The sequence below is a fragment of the Orycteropus afer genome, unplaced genomic scaffold, assembly GCF_000298275.1.
Source record: "Orycteropus afer afer isolate SDZICR_OR568_19922 unplaced genomic scaffold, OryAfe1.0 scaffold00249, whole genome shotgun sequence".
Lineage (NCBI taxonomy): Eukaryota > Metazoa > Chordata > Mammalia > Tubulidentata > Orycteropodidae > Orycteropus > Orycteropus afer.
In genome coordinates, this window is record NW_006921836.1 from 594,998 (window position 1) to 615,919 (window position 20,922).

General features: G+C 48.4%; 1 protein-coding gene across 1 annotated transcript in view; it reads right to left on the bottom strand.

The window, feature by feature from the left end:
• Positions 1–20,922, bottom strand: part of MSI2 (musashi RNA binding protein 2) — a 534,424-nt gene that overhangs the window by 42,239 nt on the left and 471,263 nt on the right. The window contains exon 10 of the mRNA XM_042782154.1: positions 13,517–13,591. Coding sequence (XP_042638088.1) covers positions 13,517–13,591 — 75 coding nt within the window. The remainder of the gene's footprint in view (positions 1–13,516; positions 13,592–20,922) is intronic.

A 20,922-nucleotide genomic window follows, 5' to 3' on the forward strand; every position in this document is an offset into this window, starting at 1 on the left:
GAAATGTTTCAGTATATGATGGTGGTTTTAAGGCATGAACCCAGGTTTGAATCTCCTCTCTGACACTTACTAGTTCTATGACCCAAGGCAAGTAACTCTCAGCCTCACTTCCACCCTTGTGAAAGGCAGGACGTCTCCTTGCAGGGCTGCTGTGAAGATTCTATGAGATGATGGCACCGGATGCTCGGCACGGCTATCTGGTGCTCAGGAAGTGCTCAGTAAGTGGAGTAATAACTTTTATTTCTATTTTTATTATTATTGCCCAAGGTAATATAATAATGGTCGTGGAGCTGAGAAATCCCTTTGGTGCCTTCCTATTCTAAAATCCTATTAATTTACTCGACATTTCACATCCAAAGGGCTTTCAAAGATAACATTTGTAATTTGGTTGTGAGTGATAAGGGAGAATTTTATCTGAAGTGCAAGCTCTAACTTTGGTGGGCCCATGTGACAATAGGAGACAGGGTGCATGCAAGGGCTCAGGGACAGCCTGACTGGGGTGGCTGGGGCCCTGTGGTGTGGTCACTGCAGGTGTGGAAAGGACCCTGGTGATTGGGGCTCTTTGGCTTGATTGATGATCGATCTCAATGGTCCTCCTGCCCTGATATGCTGCCCTCGGGCTTCTCTAGTTCCTCCCAGCTTCTCTACAAGGGATGGTACTAATGGGGCCTCTCTTAGCCCTTCCATTCAAGAGGAATTCTGTTTGCTCCTCTGCCTTCCAAGAGAGCCATAGAAAGGCAGATGGACATCATTCTTGTTCACTATTGTGTCACAAATATCTATGGTAGCACCAGTGACATGGCAGGGCTCAATAACTAAGTGACTAACACATAAGGGAATTCCTGGGTGTTGCAAATGGTTAAGCACTCAACTACTAACAGATAGGTTGGTGATTCAAAGCCACCCAGGGGCACCTTTGAAGACAGGCCTGGTGATGATCTGCTTCTGAAAGGTCACAGCCTGTGGAGTGCATGAGTCAGAACTGACTTTTGATGGCAACTGTTTTCTTGGAACACATGAAGAATGGATGGATGGGTGGTGGAGAAATGGACAGACACAACGGTTGGGGGCAGAAGGTGCCTCTTCTTGCTCTTGGCCTTACCTCCCAGCATGGTCAAGGTTGGTAATGGAGGTCAGATGGAAAAAGCCTGGAGAAGTCCTACGCAGGCACTACCACAGGGCTGCCCACAGACCCACCACTGCAAGATCTGGGCCAGCCAAACACCGGCTCAGACTCAGAGTGGACAGCTAGGCACAGACTGTACTCATCCCTCCTTCTATGAGTAGGTGTGTTGGGAAAGGTTTCCTACCTCAGAGGGTGACCAGTCAGAATCCAGAGCCCACTGGGTTGGCTCAGAATGAAACTGAGGGGAAGGTAGGCACGTGTGGAGGCCCAAAGAGAGTTTAGGATTTGAATGGCTCAGCAAGAGACTCTGTTGGAAGGAAGCAGAATTTTGACTCTTTCTCTGGCAGTTGGACATCTGACACTGTGGGAGAAGTATGAAAAGTCATCCACAAGAGTCAACCACCAAGACCCTTGTCAGGGAATGGCCTTCTATGGCAAGGGTAGATTAGCCCCTGGGTCACAATGTCTGACAATGATTCTTTGGGTCTGGGAAGAAGTGGTATTGACTTCCTAATGCCAAACTGTTGTCCAGCTGTCCTGGGCCAGGTAATGGGACAGCATCTCCCTATATGGGGACAACAGAAATCTACAGAGGCAAGAATGCAAGGGAGGAAGACATGTAATGTTCTCATGCCTTTACATCTGCTGTGCCCTCAACATAGAATAATACCCTTGCCTACTTGTCTGCCTGGTGAACTTCTTTTTGCACTTTAAAACCCAACTGAGATGTTACGCCCTTTTTGAAAGCTTTCCTGGCTGAGTCAGTCACTCCCTCCTCTGTGCTCACTCGTACTGCTATGATCACACCTGTCAAACCACATAGCTGCACATCAGGCCACATGTGGAATGTCCCCTGGCTCATCTTCTCAGCACCCCTGTGCCTCTGGAGGACTTGGCCCAAGGCAGGCCCTGATGGCATTCTCCAGTACATCACAGAGAATGCACTCTCTCGCCCCTGACTGAAGGGACAGGGAGCAGGTAGGGTGACACTGTTGGCTGGGGTCTTCTGGAGTCAGGGCAGCCAAGTTGGGCTGGACTCTGGGAAAACGTCTCTGGGCAGGGCTCTGCTCCATCTTTTCAGACAAGGGAGGAGGAGGGATGCGGGTGTACAGCTTTGCCTTCAGGTTTGTTCTGAGGGCACAAGCTGCCCCACACTCAGGCCTGGCACTGCCTTCACCTACAATTTCACACTCCATGAGCAATTTATGGGGACTTTCTCCACCCCCCACCAAAGCTGCAGTCTCTGTCATTTGCTTTTGCTGATGGAAATTAAAACTGAAGGGCTTGAAGATGGGTGATTAAGTTCCTGCTGGCAGACTTAATGGGGGCTTTCTGAGCCTGGTGGTATCAAGTCCCTAAAAAGGTATGCATTGGGGGGAGGACAGTAGTCCTGGGGGACATGGAGTCTGGGGGCACTAAGCCTCTGGTTGGCTTAGTGCCTAAGGCATCTGACTGCTAACCAGAAGGCTGGCAGTTCAAACCCACCAGCCACTTCTCGGAAGGAAGATTGGGCAATCTACTTTTGTAATGATGCTGCCTTGGAAACCCAAGGATCCAACTTGACGGCAGTTGAGGTTTTTTTTTTCTTTTTTTTTTTTTCCTGAGCCTCTTAAGCCCATGCACAGTGAAGTATGGATGCCATACCACAGTCTTCCTCTCTGCCTCTCTGCTACCCGGGGCAAAGCTGGCTGGGTCCCTTGCTCGTTGCATGGGATGTCTCTTTGGACACAATTCTAACTCATGCCTGGTCTCATCTTCTCAACAATGTGTGCGGAAGGGGGATGGGGCAAGGGTAAATAGCCCCACTCCATAGAAAGGAGGACCCAGGCACAGGGATGGCCTCACTCTCCCACAAGCCAGGGCCAAGAGCTGCCTCCTGACTTTCAGACTGAGAGCACAGTGTTCTGGCTTTACCATGGGGAGCTGAGCGCTCACTGAGTCATTACTGCCCTTTATTTATGCAGACCAGCTTCAAGAGGCACAGAAAGCTGATTGAAAGTGAAACCTGCATCTCCTGTCAATTCAGATTGCTCCGATTCATTTCCATGTACATTTATTAAGTGCCTATTAGGCCCATCCTCTGCTTTCATCTGGGGATACCGTCAGCTCCTGGTTTTTCAGCTGAGGGAGGTGCACCTGGGCCTGGCCGGTTCACAGACCCAACAGTTCCCACACTGCACCCATCTGCATGTGAGATATACTGCTGAGTTTGACTTCTCCATCTTTTTTCAAAAGCTGCAGACATGCTTTCCCAACTAAGCTTGCCTTTTATATGAAAATGAGAGCATAAGCCTCTAGTACATGAGGGCCAGGTGGCCACAGAGGGAGCTGGTTTGTGACTGAAAATCCGTGGATCTAATCTGTGAAGGGGTAATCCCCAGAGAGGAGGCTGAAGGGATGTTCTGACTAGAGGTTGGGTTGGCACAGATGTATGTGTTGGGGGAAGCTGCTATGCTGGGAGGGGCCTTCTCTTACAAGGGAGTGTTTCTATTTTTAGGGGTGCAATAGCCAGCTGTGTGTACCCCTCCATATGGGTCTGTGTTATGTCCATGTACCTGGGAAGCCAATCACCCTGTCTTGGTATTTCAGGATCTGCTTCCCAAGGAATAAGCCACCACTCACTGGTTGGGCTCCATTCTTGAACCAACCAGAAGCAATGAGGCCAGGGAGTACTGGTAGAGACCTGGGGCCCACCAAACAGGAGCATCACAATTCTCAGTCAGGGCACTGATGGGGCAGAATAAAAAAAAACAAACTCACTGCCATTGAGTCAATTTGACTCATAGCGACCCCTCCCTCGGGTTTCCGAGGCCCTGTCTCTAGGGAAGTAGATTGCCCAGTCTTCCTTCCAAGGAGTAGCTGGTGGGTTTGTACCGCCAGCCTTCTGGTTAGCAGTCAAATGCCTTAGGCAATATGCCACCAGAGTGCCTGATGGGGCAAAGGCGTGAGGAAAAACTTAAACCAAAAAACCAAACCAAACTCACTGTCAAGTCAATTCCAACCATTGGGTTTCTGAGGCTATAAATCTTTACAGAAGTAGATGGCTCCATCTTCCTTTTGTGGGGTGGCTGGTGGGTTTGAACTGATGACCTTTGGGTTAGCAGCCATGTGCCTTATCTACTACACCACCAGAGCTCCTTTCTTAAAAACTTAAGTAGGAGGTTAATTAGTAAAGAATGCCCTGAGCTCTGTGCTCTTTTAAAGAACTATCTACAAGGGATCAGCTTGACAACAGCAACTAGAAAGATTAGATAGAAAACTCAGGGGCAGTGAGTGTATGTTAACAGGGGAGGAATGCTTTGGAAAAGGTGAGAATGGTTACACAACTCAAAGAATGTCATCAAAGTCACTGAACTGTATATATAGAAATTGTTGAACGGTGTATATTCTGCTGTGTATGTTTTCATCAACAACAAAAATTACTAAAATGGAGGGGAAAAAAAAAAAAAAAACCTTAAGCAGGGGGTGGTTCTGGAAATTAAATCTCTACCCAGAGGAAGGGTTGTTTTAAGCCACTGGTTCTATGATTCCATAGCAGTGGCTTGGGAATCGCCTCCCCTGACAAGGCCACAGAGGTGGGAGAGGGGAGGCTCTTTTCTCTCTCAGGACTAGTTCAGAAAAAGCAGGATACAGGAGAGACTGAGGGAGATGTGGCTCCCGAGTGACACCTAGGTTTCACCTCTTCTGAGAAAGGGCCTTACCACCAGGGTCACTGCCTTTTGGGTAGGCTGGTGTTCTCTGGAGGAGGGATGGGCTGAAGGGCCCTGGAGTCGCTCCCCATGGTGGCCTCAGGTACAGAACCAGAAGCGTTTAACAAGGCAGGTATGTTGTATTTCTGAACACCTGGCAAACTCATAAACTGACAGAACTGCCAGGTCAGGAGTGAACTGGTTTAGCCCCCTTCCATCCAAGACTGTTTTCCTCAGTTGTAAACTTCTTGACTTCCTAAGACACTTGGGTTTTCTTCATTCTGCTTTCCTTGTTCAAGCAATATCCCTTAGAATAAGGCAATCACTAAGCCTCTGTCCTCAAAGAACAGATGCCATAACTGGAGCTTACCTTGCAGCATCCCTGACTGATGATGTACTGCATGGGTTCTCCTCCAGAGGGGACAACGGGATGTTCCTGAGTTACACCTCCTCTCCTCGCACTCCCCATGTGCAACACAGAATGGTTGTCTTGCAAAGTGACTGAAAATCACCCAGCACCAAAGCACCATCATCAGACTGGAGCCCAAAGGGAAAGTATGTGGTGCCGGCTGTGAGTACCCTGGCAGGCATCACTAATCAATCATGAACCTCTGTTCTGCTGAGCCAGGACTTGGCCCCAACATCTTCCTTAAGCCAGTGCTCCAGGAAGCCAATACCAATCAGTCAACATCGGCACCTGAGAGGAAATCTGTTTTCCATTATGGAAGAAGTAGGAGCTCAAACTGGCACTTCTGGACAATAGTTCAAGCTGAGCCAGCCAGGGAGGAGTCTTTTCACTGTGGGCTCTGTATGCCTTGCTGTTCATTGTTCACACACACACACACACACACACACACACACACACAGTGTCCTTGGGGGTAGCATAGTGCTGGGCTATGATGTGCTAACCTCATTTTCTTGACTGCCCAAGTGCCACCAGTTTCAGAGGCCACTGTCATCTCAGACTTTAGCTAACGTTGGCGGGTGGGGTTGAATTAACCCTGCTGCCTCAAGTAGAGCTGGAACCCCGCAAAGGGCCACCAGTCAGTACAAGGCAGGGGAAGAGGAATGAAATCAAGAGAGGGTGAGGCAAGGAGGAGAGGACAGAGGGTGAAGAAAGAAGTCAGCATGGTTCCAAACCTACCCTTCCTCACTAACTCCCCCACCTCTCTAAACCCCTTTGATTCAGTTTGGAAATCTGACCACATTGCTCCTCTACTTAAAATCCTCAAAGGGCTTGTCACATGCATTGGGGACCAGACTGAAATGCCCAAACCTGATTCACAAGGCCCACGTGACTCAGCCCTGCCAGCTTCACCAGCCTGGTCTCCCATCTCCCACCCTAGTTCCAAGATGATCTTGGGGGCTCCCTGTACACTCAGTGACTCAGAATTCCTGGGATCTGCAGTGTCCCTTCTCTCAAGTTTGTGGCAAAGATTGCTAACTGTCCCCTAATATCTGTTCCACTGTTTTTCCTTCGTACCAGAAGTCCATTTTTAGCTGGTCACAAGGTTACCTGAAAAAGAAGACATTTCTGAGGCTCCCTTGTACCTGAAACTGGCTGCATGACTAAGTTATGACAAATGGGATCTAAACAGTGTGTCAAGCAGGACTCGTGAAAAGTGTTATTAAAAGTTAGAGGTGTGCCCTTCACCACCCCTTCTACCTTGCTGATGGGTGGATGGGTATGTGATAGCTGGAGGTAAAGCAGCCTTATTAGACCAGGAGGCAGAAATCTTATGCTGAATAGGATAGAATGAACTACAAAAAAAAAAATCCAGATCCCCAACAGTGGAGCCATATCCAGGCTCATTTCTTTAGGCTGTTATTGTGTGTTTTCTTGCAGTCAAACTTAAAACTACCTGATTAGCGTCTAAGCACGTCATTCTTCTGCCTAGCATATACTTCCTTCATCACCTGGCTAATTCTGTTTGACTTTTTGAGACCGAGTCTAGCATTACCTACAAAGCCATTCCTGACTCCCCCATAAGCAGAACAAGGAGCCCACCTTGGTCACTCCATACCATGGAGAAGCTCCCTCCCTCTAGCTGAGCACCTGTTCCATGATGCTTAAGAGGTGTGACAATTTATTCTTTTTCTCAGCTGGACTGTGAGCATCTTGAGGGACTGAGTCTGATTCATGTCATGGCATCTGATACCTAACCCAGCACTGGATGATCAGGAAACGGGAGGGAGGGAACAGGAAGGATGGAGCAAGCAGCTCCAGAAACTGGCTTCACCTGTGGCACCTGTATCACTCCTTCCTCCAATAAGCAGATCTACCAAAAGGCAGCTCCACCTGGAGTGGCAAGGCATGGAAAACCATCCGGGAATTCCTTTCGATTGTAACCAGAGCATCAATGCCCACCACATCGATAATTTCTAATTTTATAGCATTTACCGATTTACAAGGCTCTTTCACATACACACATCATCCCACTTATTTCTCCTAACAACCCGACTGTTGTTAGGTGCCAACGGGTTGATTTTTGACTCAGAGAATCTCCGTATGACAGAGCAGAACTGCTCCATAAGGTTTTCTAGGCTGTAATCTTTATGGAAACAGATTGCCAGGTCTTTGTTCTGAAGAACTGCTGGGTGAGTTCCACCCGCCAACCTTTCAGTTAACAGCCGTGTGCTTAACCACTGTGTAACCTGAGCTCCTTAACAACCCCACTAGCTAGGCACTATGACTACTCCCAGGACTTAGAGAGCTAAATAATTTGCTCAAGGTCATGAGGCAACTATGTGAGTAAGCGGGACCTGGAAACAAGGTCTTCTAGCTTCATGTCCAGCAACATTTCCATTCTGTACTGGTGACTCATCCAACCTGCACTGTTCTAGGGAGTTAGGATAGCAAGCCACGTGTACAACCACATGTTGGCCCAGTGCACAAGCACGTGCATGAGCACCCACACGCTTGGCACACAGATGTGAGGGCTCCAGATGTTCCAGTGACGTTTCCACTTGCAGGCAGGCGTGATGGCAGAGAATGGGGCATCAGGGCAACACCGCGCAGCTGCCAGCTGCAGATGCTCCATCACTCTGCTCAAGGACAGGACACCTTGGGCAAGTGCAGGGGATGTGAGGAAGCAGGGAGGGCTGGGGACAGGCGGCAGCCAGGGGGAGTTGGCATGCTTTTAGAAACCACGCAAGGCTGTCACTGGTCCTGGTTATTTAGTGTGTTCACCTCCCCCAGAGCGAGAATAGGACACTTTAAGGCTAAGAGACGGCAGCACACAGCATGTCCGTGGTAAACAATTTATTTTTCTACCTCAGTTGCTTACAGGGGAAAAAATAAAATGTCATTAGGGAAAAGCACAGATGAACTATTTACAGAGATGAAGAAAATTCACAATGGCAACGATGTTGGCGAGTCAAGCATCACTAGGACAAGTTTACCAAAGCAAAGCAATTCACAGCAAAACAAAATATGGGGGGTGGGGGGAGGGAAAGGAAGCCATACAGATTTTTTGGAGAAAGAAATTAAAAAATAATACCCATGCAAGAGCCTACAGGAAAATAAAAGGAAATTAACAGATGATTCCATCACACATCTTTAATGAGATGAGCAAAACCATGTCTGTTGTGTCTCAAGGACAATGACATTCACATGTATGGATTAGTTTACACCAAATGCAGCAAATGGGAGCATGGAGGTCACTTCTCACAAACTAGGAGCACTGAGAAAGGGGTGACTCTCGAGGAGCCAAATGATCTAACTTCATTAATCAAAGAGTGTTTCCAATTTCGGGGGTTGGGGTCAGGATCACGGGTGACTGTCAGGGGTGCCAGCCTTGAGCTGAGGCTGGTTCAGGATGGTCCTTCTGTGGCCCACCCCCATCCTACCCCAGGGTGCCAAAGTCAGCATGGGCAGGGGGGGTGAGGCTGGAAAGCTGGAGATGGGGAAGCGGGGGGACAGTACAGATTGATGCTCACAGGGCCTGAGACATGATGGAACTCCGGTATCTCAGTCCGTCCCTTCCCCAAGACAGACGAGATTATTATTATGGCAACAGCCACTGAGCAACTGGCCTCAAGAGACAAAGGCAATCGGTTAATATTTATATAGTTCTCTTCCAGATTCTTTTTTTCCAGGTTAGTTTTTGTAAAATAGTCTGCATGTGTGTTCATTTTGGGGACCATACACCATAAGACACAACTGCCTTGAGCCATATTCCATCAACTCCTCTGGGCTACCAGCACTGAAAAGCACTTTCCATAAAATGCCCCAACAAGCTCATTATTTACAATAATTGGTACCATCTTGCTCGAGTCCCCTGAGGAGGCTCTACAAAGTTTATGAGAAGTTTCCCTCTGACCCATTACATTCTGGGGAAGGGGAAGGTGTTAACAGTAGGTACAAGAAGCAAAATGGGAAAGGACTTGAGAACAACAACAACAAAAAAACTGTAGGGTGAAGCAATGAGGACATGAAGTCTTTTCCAAGAACCAAAAATGAGAAGGAACACTCATTCAAACAGGCAACTAGCACAGAGTTTCAGTGACATTGACAGCTGCTGGGGTGGCCCAGGCCTGGAATGTGTTCTTTCTCTAGTAATGGTAGCAAACCCCAATTTTTAATGCCTCTCTTAAGAGCTAGTTGATAAAAATTATGTCTTGGGAAATCGGCAAATAGTCTGCAAAGTGAAATAAGAACAGAAATTAACAGATTAAACTGAAATGAGAAGTCCAGGGAATGGGAAAAAAGAGAAGATATAGGGACCCTTGATCATGACCATAACAATTCAAGGCCACATATGGATCTGCAGGGGACAGGCTGTGGTGGGGGGCCCACGGTGGAGATGTGGGAGACCATTTCCAAAGTGGCTGGTTACCCCTCAGCCTTTCTAGGAAAGAACAACCCCCTACTTTAATAATTATCCAAAGCCGTCTAGCCCTGACTCAGAACAACTCATTTATTCTCACAGAATCCTGAAGGTTGCCAGAGGTAGGCGTTGCAACATCAGAAAGTTTAGCCTCAAGCCCTACATCACACAGGTTAAATGAGGCTCCATTGAGAGTGCTATCTGGACCCCCAAGCAGATGAGATAGACATTTACTGAAAGGGTATGGCTGGTGCAAAGGGCGACCCATTAAAAGGGATTGGACTGCATCCTCCTGAAAGGAGCCCAGGACACATGGGCTGCTGAGTGACAACAGGCAGAATGAAGTCTCAGCAGGGGTCTAGGAGTGTGGGTGTCGCTCCTTTCTCTTAACTAGCTACCTGGCACTGCCCTACTGGAATGGCTTCAGGAAGAGTCTGGGAAGGGGGCAGGATCCACAAACATCATAAGAGGGACCAGAAGTGGGGAAGTGGGAAAAGTGGGCATAGTGAGGACATCCGAAAGAAAGACCACAGAGAAAAAGCATCAGGATTGCTTGGTGGTGACAGGACAGCTGTGCCAATGTCATGAACTTGTAAGACTGCAGGGTGTGAGGAGATGGGAGCAGTGGGGTGGGGGTGGGGGCTCAACAAAATCAGCCCAACAGGGGATGAGGAAAGGACTTGGACTGTCCCACCTCTGGGTACCCCCTCTGTACTCCAAGTCCCTTGGCCAGATACACTAGATATACTCCTTAGTGACATGAGACAATTTAGAACATTCCAAAGATTCCCTGACATAACAGCCCTGTCCTTACAGCCAAGACTCCAAGAGGGGTCAGGGTTGGTTCTAGAGGGAACTATCCACTTTACTTGGACCTCAGCTTTGTGGTCTAGAACCAGATGGCTGCTTGGGGAGTCAGCTGGAAGTATGGAGCTCCAGACCAAGCTGACATGCTACAAGAGACCCCTGTACAGAGTGGGGTCAGGAATGGGTTGGACTCTCAGTCCAACCTGTCTCTTCATTAAGGGAGGTTGGGTGGCTAGATCCAACCATTAGGCAATTCCCTCCCTGGCCCAGGGCCCCTCCAAACCTCCCCAAGAGCAGGAAGCCTCACTCTTGTGTCTCCTAGTGGTCCCTTTCTGGCCATAAGTGGGGACAAAGAAGAGGCTTCCAGGGTGTGAACGGGAAGGATGAGGAAATGAGAAGTTTGATGGCCAAGAAGAAACAAAGCAGCTAACTCCTACAGTCAGGGAGTCACTGTCTGTACAACTTAATGCCTGATTTCTGCCCCATTCAAACCCAGTTGATTGAGTAAACTGCAGAAACTAACAGTGAGTTGTCAGCTGGGTCCTGGGCATGGTGACTCCAAGCCGACTCCACCCCCTTAGCCCCCATTCCCAAAGGCTCGGCTTGCAGTGAAGAGCCAGCATCCGTAGGACCCCCTCTCATTCTGCCTAACCTTCCCTTGGTCACTACTGAATGAGTGTCTGTCTGGGGCAGACACAGGGGTGCAAGTCACTGAGACAGAGTTTTTGAGAGGCTTCCTGAGCCTGCTCATGGGGCCCTGACACAGGCTCTCAGATGAGACAGGGCCTTAGCATGAAGTCCACTTTATCACTCCACAGTGACCCCACGTATGACCTCCCAACTCTGCCCTGGGATTAGTGCCATGTGAGGAAATAATGGTGACCTGGCACTAAGTGAACTGAGGTATATAAGTCCCTGTCTTTGCCCCCGGGGAGGAAGACAGGGTAGAAGCGATGGAAAAAGCTTTCCATCAAATTGCTGGCTACCAGCTTCTAGGTTGAGCAGGCCAGGCCAGGAATAGAGAACAGGGATGGTGACACAACAAGTCTCTCCTGGGAAGGGCAGTGTGTGTGTGTGTGTGTGTGCGCGCGCGCGCACGCGTGCAGCATGGGCCATGTCACCACCATCCCAATACACTTCTCCCAATCTGCTCTAGAACAGCACCCTTCAATGGAACTTCCTCTAATGATTGAAAGGTCCTATCCCTCACTGTTCAATTTCCCACTAGCTACGTGTGGCTACTGAGTAACTGACATATGGCTCGTGTGACTGAGGAACTGAATTTTTCATTTTAATTAATTTAAGTCTAAATTCAAGTAGCCACATGTGGGTAGTGTTGGCGTCCCAAGCCATACTCACTAGAGGGATGGTGGAGTGTGATGGTTGAGAACTAGACTACCTGGGTCCAAATCCTGGCTCCATCCCTTGTTAGCTGTGACCCCTTGAACAGGGTTCCTTGACCCCTCTGTGCCACAGGACCCCATCTATAAATGGGAATAATCTAATGGAGGCAACAGATCCAGCAATCTCTGGAGAGTGCCTGGCCCCAGGTGCTAGCTTCTGTTGTGGTGGCTGTTGTCACGCTCCCTTCCTTCCTTAAGTCCAGGTGCCCATGGCCCCCCCAAAAGCAGCCATTTGTGGCAAAGTCTTCTTCCTGATGTAGGCCAAGGATCCTTGCTAAGGCCCCACCCAGAAGGGGAGACTGCCTCAGCCCCAGGGGACGGTCATGGGATAGTCCCCCCCAATTCCTCCATCTTGACTTGCTACTGTACTTGCCTTCTCACCCCCACAAATTAGGAAGGTGCACAGACCCAAGACCACCCCACCTAACCCCCTCATTCACAGAAGAGAGGACTGTGACCCAGACAAGTTGTTGGCCTGCCATGGTCACTTGGCTGGTTTGTGTTGGAGCCAAGACAAGAGCCCAGGCTTCCTTCACTGGTCGAGAAATCTGACCCCCACTGGATATGGCCCTAAGAGTCCTGAACGCCCCATGACCTTCCCACACACTGTTCCCCATACCACAGCTTGGTCCGAGGAAACTCTGGGCTACAGACCCTCATGCAGCCCTCAACTGTACTGCTGTTCACTAATTTCAGAGCACAGTCCTTCCAGGGCCGTATCTTTGCTCTCTCCGCTAGTTCACCCCAGACCCTGAAGCTCCAGGCTCCACCTCTAGCAAGATGACCAACCAGGAGTGAGACTCCACCTAAAGCCCAGCTTCCTCACAGAGCGCCCTTCCTCAGCACAGAAGCCACCAAGGACAAAACTCTGTTCTTAAAGCCTTCTCCAGGAACCTTAGCTGTCCTTGCCCATACAGACCTGATGATACATTCCCATCTGTCCTCCAGGTCAGGGAAGGGCTGGTTGACCTCCTCAAGGGAACAGCAAAACCCCACAAAATGATGCTTTGTTCAGTATCCCTCTGCCCATCCCCTACAGATCACGCTCCTCCAGGTGGGTCCCAGGCCTTCCAGCTCCATCAGAGCCAGAGCCGACCGGGAGTGAGCGGGCATCGCAAGGCTCTACCTTGAGTCTCTGCTGCCCATACACAGGGAGGGAGGAGCTAACACCAACGCCTGGGATGGACAGCAAGCAAAACCCCAACAATGCAACACCAACACACCAGAAGGGAGCAAGAGCTGTCAGGAAGGAGCTGGAGGAGGAGAGGCGAAAAGGAAGGGCGGGAGACGTTAGATATCAGGCACACTGACGGAGGCGGTGAGTGGGGAGGCAGGGGTGAAAGAAAACCCTGGCTTAGAGTTCAGTCTCTGGTGAGAAGGAACTCGTCACAGGAAGACAGGCATGAGCTAAGGGAGGCCTCCTCTTTGGTGCTTTCTGTTTCCTTTAAAAGCTGCCACTCTCAAAATCTCCAGCACTGATTAATACTTCTGTTAATCAGAAACTCTGAGCTGTCCCCTGACTCTGGAGATAAGTGGAGTTGAAAGTGAGTGCATACACATTGTTTCGGAAATGAATGTGTGTATGAGCTGTGTTCTATTCAGGGCCCCCCAAGGCCCCCCCCCCCTCCTGTGTTTTCAAACGGCTGAGACAAAGACACTCACCTGGGAACTGATAGCCATAGCTGGGAGCAAATCCGGGGTAGCCGCGGCCGTAGGTTGCCACGAAGTTGGGGTAGCCTTGAACAGAGGGAGAAAGATCAGAGTCCAATTAGCATAGCTGCCTCAGGTCTGAGTAACTTTCCAGAGAGGATGGGAATGGGCAACAACTGAGCTATTTCCTGTCACAAAATTGACTTGTCTCCCATGAGGGTCTTTACCCAGAGTCTGGGTCACCTTCCTCCTGGGGCTGGGGGTACTGCTGTCAGCTTGCTGTTAATTAACCTGTATTTGGGCAGCCAGACCCCAAAGACCATGCACCTTCTTGAACCCGCAGAGTAAATGCCACACATCAGTGCCAAACACAGGGCCGGCGCCTGGCACTGACATTTGGAGAGCTTAGCCTGAATGTACTTTACCTTAAAGCTATTGACAGTAGGAGATTAAAGTGCTTGTAATGCCTCCTCCCAAGGCAGGCGGACAGCAGTGCCAGTGCCAGAAAGAACAGTGGGTATACAGGGGTTGCCGATTAGGAGCAAAGAAAACTTGTGGCTGGCCCTGTGCCCTTGGAAGACACTGGCCTAATAAGCCATGGCCCAGTGGAAGGGGCGTCCTAGGAGCCCACGTCCACAGGGAGGACAGACCACAGGGCTGCCAGTACCTTCACAAGGGCTTTGGAGAATAGCACGGGACTGGCTGTGTTAAAATGTGCTGCACGTGTTCCATGGAGCAGGGCCCAGCACCTTTGTGCCACGTGTCCTCACGGGGGCATTTCACAGCAAGTGCGTTTTCTCCAGGAGTTGCCAAGTGGTGCCAATGATTGACACACTCATGCCCAAATGGATGACACTTGTCCCGGGCCTGCACCATCCCCGTGATCTGCTGCAGATCGGACTACTGTGACCCACAGGGTCGTCACTGGCTGATTCTTCAGAAGTAGATCACTAGGCCTTTCCTTCCGGCCCATCTTAGGCTGCAAGGTCCACTGAAACCCGTTCAGCATCATAGTAACATACCAGCCTCCATGCCAGACAGGGGGTGGCTGTGTCCAAGGTGCATCAGCTGGGAATCGAACCAGGGTCTTCTTCATGGAAGGTGACAGTCCTCCCACTGAACCACCATTGCTCCCGAACGTAAACTACAGACTTTAGTTACTACTAACTTGTCTTGGGTTCACCAGTTGTAACAAATGTACTTCACAAATACAAACTAAAATAGGAGAAACTGTGTGCTCGGAAGCGCTCTACTTTTTGCACAATTTTTCTATAAACATAAAACTGCTCTAAAAAACAAAAGTCTGTTAAAAAAAATATACCACCATAGCCACTCTTCTACCACCACTCGTTTGACTTTTCCTTTCACCACCCAGGTGGACATTTGCGGTTGCTTTTTCCTGCCCAGCATCTAAACGCCCCGCTCTGTGTGAATGTCTTGGAGAGAAGCCCCACTCCCACTGTGGAAGCTGAAAAGGCCCCTCGCTTCTCTCCTCGAGCCTAGCAGCTGGGAGGCAGGCCAGGAAACCTGAACTTGGCCAACTGGACATCTTCCTGGATCTGCATGTAGAGCCAGTGAGACAGGAAGAGGGATGGTTCAAAATTCATTTGGCATCAGCAGCAGAGTCCATCATCCAGCAGCAGCAACAGTGGCCCAGGCCTGGCCATTCCTGGGCTGTTCCCTAGGCTGGGGCTGCAACCACCCAGCTCCTCTGGTTTCTGCCTGTTTTCAAGGTGCGGTTCTCCAGACTTCCTGCAATTCTGTGCATGGCCCAAGACCAGTTTCCTTTGCTGGTCAGAGTGGCTGCTTCCATTGCTTGCTACCAGGGATGCTGGTAGGAAGCTTCTTCAATCAGTTGATTTATGGCAGTTTCCATGCCCTCCAGTGGTGAGGGTGACGGTGACCTCTTTCCACATGTTCCTCTGGAGGGGGGTCTATATTGTTAGCTGCCATTCAGTTGGCTCTGACTCACACTGCCCCCACAGAACCAAACACTGCCCAGTCAGCACCATGTTCATGGTCTTTGTTAGGCTCACGTCCACGGTTGTGGCTACTGTGTGTTCTGAGTGTCTTCCAACCTGGGCGGCTCATCCTCTAGCACCGTGTTAGACAGCATTCAGCTGTGAACCACAGGGTGTTCACTGGCTGATTTTCAGAAGTGGATTGCCAGTCCCTTCATCCTCATCTGTCCTGGTTCGGAAGCTCTGCTGTCATCTGTCCACCATGCTAACCCTGCTGATACTTGAAATACCACTGGCAAAGCCTCCAGTATCACGGCACCACACAAGGCACCACGGTGGGGCAAACTGATGAATGGGTGGTGGCGTTCCATCCTACCCCTTAAAAAATATCCCTAAACACAAGCTGTTGGGGGAGGGGGTGTCCTTATCATGCACCCACCTAGAGGATCCTCACACATTGCCAAGCATTTTTCAACCCTGCAGGTGAGGGCTGGGGAACAGAATCATTCCTAAATTCTATCCCGAGGTGCTCTGGTGGCGTAAACCACAGTTTGTCTTCCTGCTGCCTGTTTAGAGCTCTCAGACCTCAGCAGCCCACAGACGGGCCCCCCTTCCCTTGCCTCCCTGTGGTTGATGGTATTGTGGCTTCTGCCTGTGAACAGTGGATCTGCCATCAGACTCAGACCAGAAGCTGGGAGCCAGAAGGGCTGGGTTCCAGTCCTGCCTCTGGCCCAAGGCCATGCCCTACAGCACTGACCTGCCCAGGTTCTAAGTTGAGACCGTCTGCGGCAACTTCCTCTTGCTTAAGCCAGGAAAAAAAAAGTTGCCATGTGTGTCAGAGCAGAACTGTACTCCACAGGGTTTTAGGGGCTGATTTTTCAGAAGCAGATCACCAAGCCTTTCCTCTGAGGCACCCCTGGAAGACTCAATTCATCCAGCAGCTCAACTGTTTGTACCACCAGGGACTCCCAAACCTGCAGTCATAATGCACCAGAATGACCAATACAACAGAATGACCCAGCAGCTTTCCATTAACCACTAACTGAGGGCCAGGACTGAAGCTCCTGGGAGATGCTGAGCTCCTGGGAGGGAAGGGAAGAAAAGGGAAGGGAAAAGGGGCCAAAGCCAGAACTCAGATAGATGCCTTAAGTAGATACACACACTGACTCCTTCCTTGGATTGTATTTCATGGCTGGGCAGCTCAACCCTCCTCCAAATTAATCACCTGCTATCAAATCAGATCTTCCAGCGCTAGATTTCTTCTATCATTATTTCAACTATACTGATAAGCAGATCATATGCAAATAACCACATCACCGTGGCCTAGGGGGACTTACTGATGAAAAATGGCTCCTTTGCTTCTAACATCGGGATGGAGAGGTCTTCAATCTTTTACTGTCAATCTGACAGCTAAAGTGCGTGCCTAGGTGTCACCTTCAAGGCTTGCTTGGGGATGGCTACGGGTGGAAGCCTGAGTCCCTTCCTACACTTGGGCCACCAGCACAATGCTGTTTTATCTGCTTTCTTGCTGGCACACCCGAGATTCTCCTCTTGGACAAGGGTAAAAAAAGCATGACCAAGTTCTTCCCAACTTCGGGCTTCACTTGAATCTTTCTGGATGTGTCACTACCGTTTCCTGCACAACAAAGATGAGAATTTGGCCTTTGCAGGGTGGGGATCTTATCTCCACCCCCACCCCCCCAATCACTGAACATCCTCTAGGTCAGGCAGATGAAATCATAAATTTATAATACAACATTACTTCAATTTTCCTCTTCATTTACTGCTGTGAAGCCCAGCTCTGCTCTAGCGGCTCACAGCCCCAGCCACACAGGGGAAATTGGCTGGCTGCATATCAATAGCACATTACAGCAGACCCATGCGGACAGACGCTCCATCAAGCCACATTACGGAGGGATGACCTCGCCACCACTTCCATTTGCAGCTGGGCCCCTCCCGCACTGGCCACTGCACAATTTATTTGCTCCGGTTCTCTGGACGCCTGATCAATCCCACAGTAATTATCTCTTGTCACTGAGGTAAAAAACCAAGCCTTCTGCCTGGATAACCACTCTCTTTGCAGATCAGTTTTTCATTGTGGGAACAAAAATCAGAATCCACAATAGATTTGCCAACTGGATTCGCCAGTCAGTTCATTTCGGGGCCCCATTTTGGGGATGCTCACTGCTAACCAAAGTTCAAACCCACTAGCTGTTCCATGGGAGAAAGATAAACCAGTCTGCTCCTGTAAAGATCTATAGCCTCGGAAACCCTATGGGGCAGTTCTACTCTGTCCTATGGGGTCACTATGAGTTGGAATCTACTTGCTGACAATTTTTTTTTGAGGGGGTGGAGGGGTTGGCAGGGACCTCAAAACTGTGGTTCTAGATCTTTGCCTCAACCCTAGATGTTTGCATTCCAGATGGGTACATGATTCATCCTCTCCCAGCTCTGTTCTCAGCTACCCAGTCATGGAAAACTGCTCCCATCAGGCTTCTGACTTGAAAAAGACAAACGTTGTATCCAGGGAACTGTCATAGTGTGAAGTGTCTGTTGCATGGTAAGTGAAGCCAAAGCCCACGTCAGCACCACGGGGTCTGCATACAGATGCGACCAAACTGTCAAGAGCCCTTGCTAGGCAAGGACGTGTAGACCCAAGTCTACAAAGATGCTTGGCCCCCAGGGCCATTCTGAGTCACTGGGGCTCCTCTAGACCTGTGCTGTCTGATTTAGCAGCCACTAGCCCCATGTGGCCATTGAAATTCAATTAAAATTAATTCAATGAAAACTTCAGTCCCTCAGTCACATAGGCCACATCTCAAGTGTGCAACATTATCACAGACAACTACTGGCTGCCGTATTGGGCAGTACAGGACAGAATACATTTCCACCCAACTGAGAGGTTCTATTGGACTGAGCGGTTCTAGAGGGAAAATGAAGAGCTGAACTGTGAGTTTCTCTGTCCACCAAGGAATCACCAAACAAACAGAAACCTACTTGGGAATGATCTAAACAGAGCTTTCTGGGAAAGAAAAATCCCAGCTGAAACTACAAATGAGTCTAGACTTAATAGCTGTATGTTCCAGCTAAACTTTTCATCTGCTAGTGAAGGCAAACAGACCACAGTTCTAAACAGCTAAGGAATTTATTTATTGTTTTGGTTTCAGGGGAGCTTAAAGTGGGGAGAACAATGGGTCATGATTTCATAGAGGCTTCTCAGGACAAAAGGAACCCTAGTGGCACCATGGTTAAGCACTCAACTGCTAAATGAAAGGTTGGCAGTCTGAACCCACTGGCAGCAGTGAGAGAAAAGACCTGGCAAGCTTCTCCTCTAAAGATTATGGCCTTGAAAACCCTATGGGGCAGTTCTACTCTGTTGTATAGGTCTGCTATGAGTTGGAATCGACTCAATGGCACACAACAACAGCATCTCAGGACAAATGTTGGTAAGAATGCCTTTGACTGGTTGAAGTGCCTCAGCAGGTCAATAACACCTTTCCATTTCTGGGTCTGCAGGTAAAACTTTTCCTTCTTTTCTAAATTCTATTTCTTGTCACTGTATGTTTTACTGTGTAAAAACATACACCAGTTCAACAGTGACACTCATTACGTTCTTCAAATTGTGCAATTTATTCTCACTCTCCTTTTCTGAATTGAGGGTGAAGTCTTCTTCAAGGCCTCGTTGTTGTTGTTGTTATGTGCCGTCGAGTCGGATTGCACTATTTCTCTAAATGGCTTGAGCCCAACTACTCACTGAAAGGTTGGCAGTTCAAATCTGCCCTGCACCATGAAAGAAAGAGCTGGCAATCTAATTGTGAACAATCTACTTTTGTACCCTACGCACCATGATTACTCTGAAGTACACGGGGTTGCTGTGAATAGAAATCGACTCAATGGAGACAGGTTTTTTCCTAGTATCAAACAGGTAGCCTGTGCCCAAAAAGGTCGAGAGTTAAAGCCATGGAACAAAGTCAGATGGGATGCAGGAAGATCCTTTCAGGACCTCAGTTGATTCTGGTTTTGTCCAGCTCAAAGGGCACCAAGTTAGACTCAGAATGATGGGAGCAATATCTGAAGGCTACGTGGGCTTGAATGGTCAACGATAAATCTGGATCCTAAAAAAGTCTCCCACTTTGCGCCCTACATCCTTTATGCCTCACATTTTAAATTTAAGACTCCAAAAGTGAGTACCTATTAATAGCCTCTCTTCTTTTTCATTAAGGTTTGACTTTAAAATTTAAAACTATCAGTGCTGGAAATAATGAGCATGCTGACACATTCTGAAAAATGTAACCAATGACACTGAACAGTGTGTATAGAAATTGTTAAATGGGAACCTAATTTATTATTTAAACTTTCACCAAAAAGGCAATGAGACAAAAACCTAGCAATACATTTAGATCAAGGAGTCTATAGAGGAATCCTGATCAAAAGAGGGAAAATGAGAAACAGAATTTCATATTTACATAGAATCCAAATTTTCTGAAGCTGCTGAGGTCAGATGACCCCCTGAAATGATTACCTTGAAGAAATCTTTAAATTTGAACCAAAACTATCTGAAGTTATTTTTGAATCAAATAACAAACCAAAATAAAAAACCTAACTCACTGCCATCTACTTGTTTCTGACTCATAGCGACCCCTCCCTGGGTTTCCGAGGTGGTATCTCTACGGAAATAGATTGCCCAGTCTTCTTTCCAAGGAGTGGCTGGTAGATTTGAACCCCCAGCCTTCTGGTTAGCAGTCAAATGCCTTAGGCACTACACCACCAGAGCTCCCGAATCAAATACTAGTTTAGCCTAATTAGAAAAGATGTCTGTACTATGTATTATATTCTTTTAAATAATTAACTATATATGGTTAACTTGACAACAGTAACTCAAAAGGATAGATGAGAAATTTAGGGGGCACTGAGTTCTGTTACGCACTGTTACCAAGTTGATTCAGACTCATAGCAACACCCATTGGGTTTCCAAGATGGTAAATCTTTATGGAAATAGATTGCCCCATCTTCTTTCTGTGGAGCGGCTGGTAGGTTTGAACTACCAACATTCTGGTTAGCAGTCAAATGCCTTAGGTACTGTGTCTCCAGAGCTCCTTGAGTTTCTGTGAGTGATGGTTAAATAATTTGAAAAAGGGTATTAAGAAAGGTGCCACAACTTGAAGAACACACCCAGCATCACTGAATTGTACATGTAGAAATTTCTGAAGTGGTAGTTATTTTGTTGCATATATTTTCATCAAAAAATACTAAATTTTGAGCTTATTTTGGACTATAACATAAAGCCCAAACATTAATTATTTTTAAAGCAAGAGGGAACCAACAGCCTTATAGTCAACCAGGAAATAATTTTCCCTTCTCACTAATTTTTTTATGTTGTTGTTGTTGTTGTTGTTAAGTGCCGTCGAGTCGTTTCCGACTCATAGCGACCCCATGCACAGCAGAACGAAACACTGC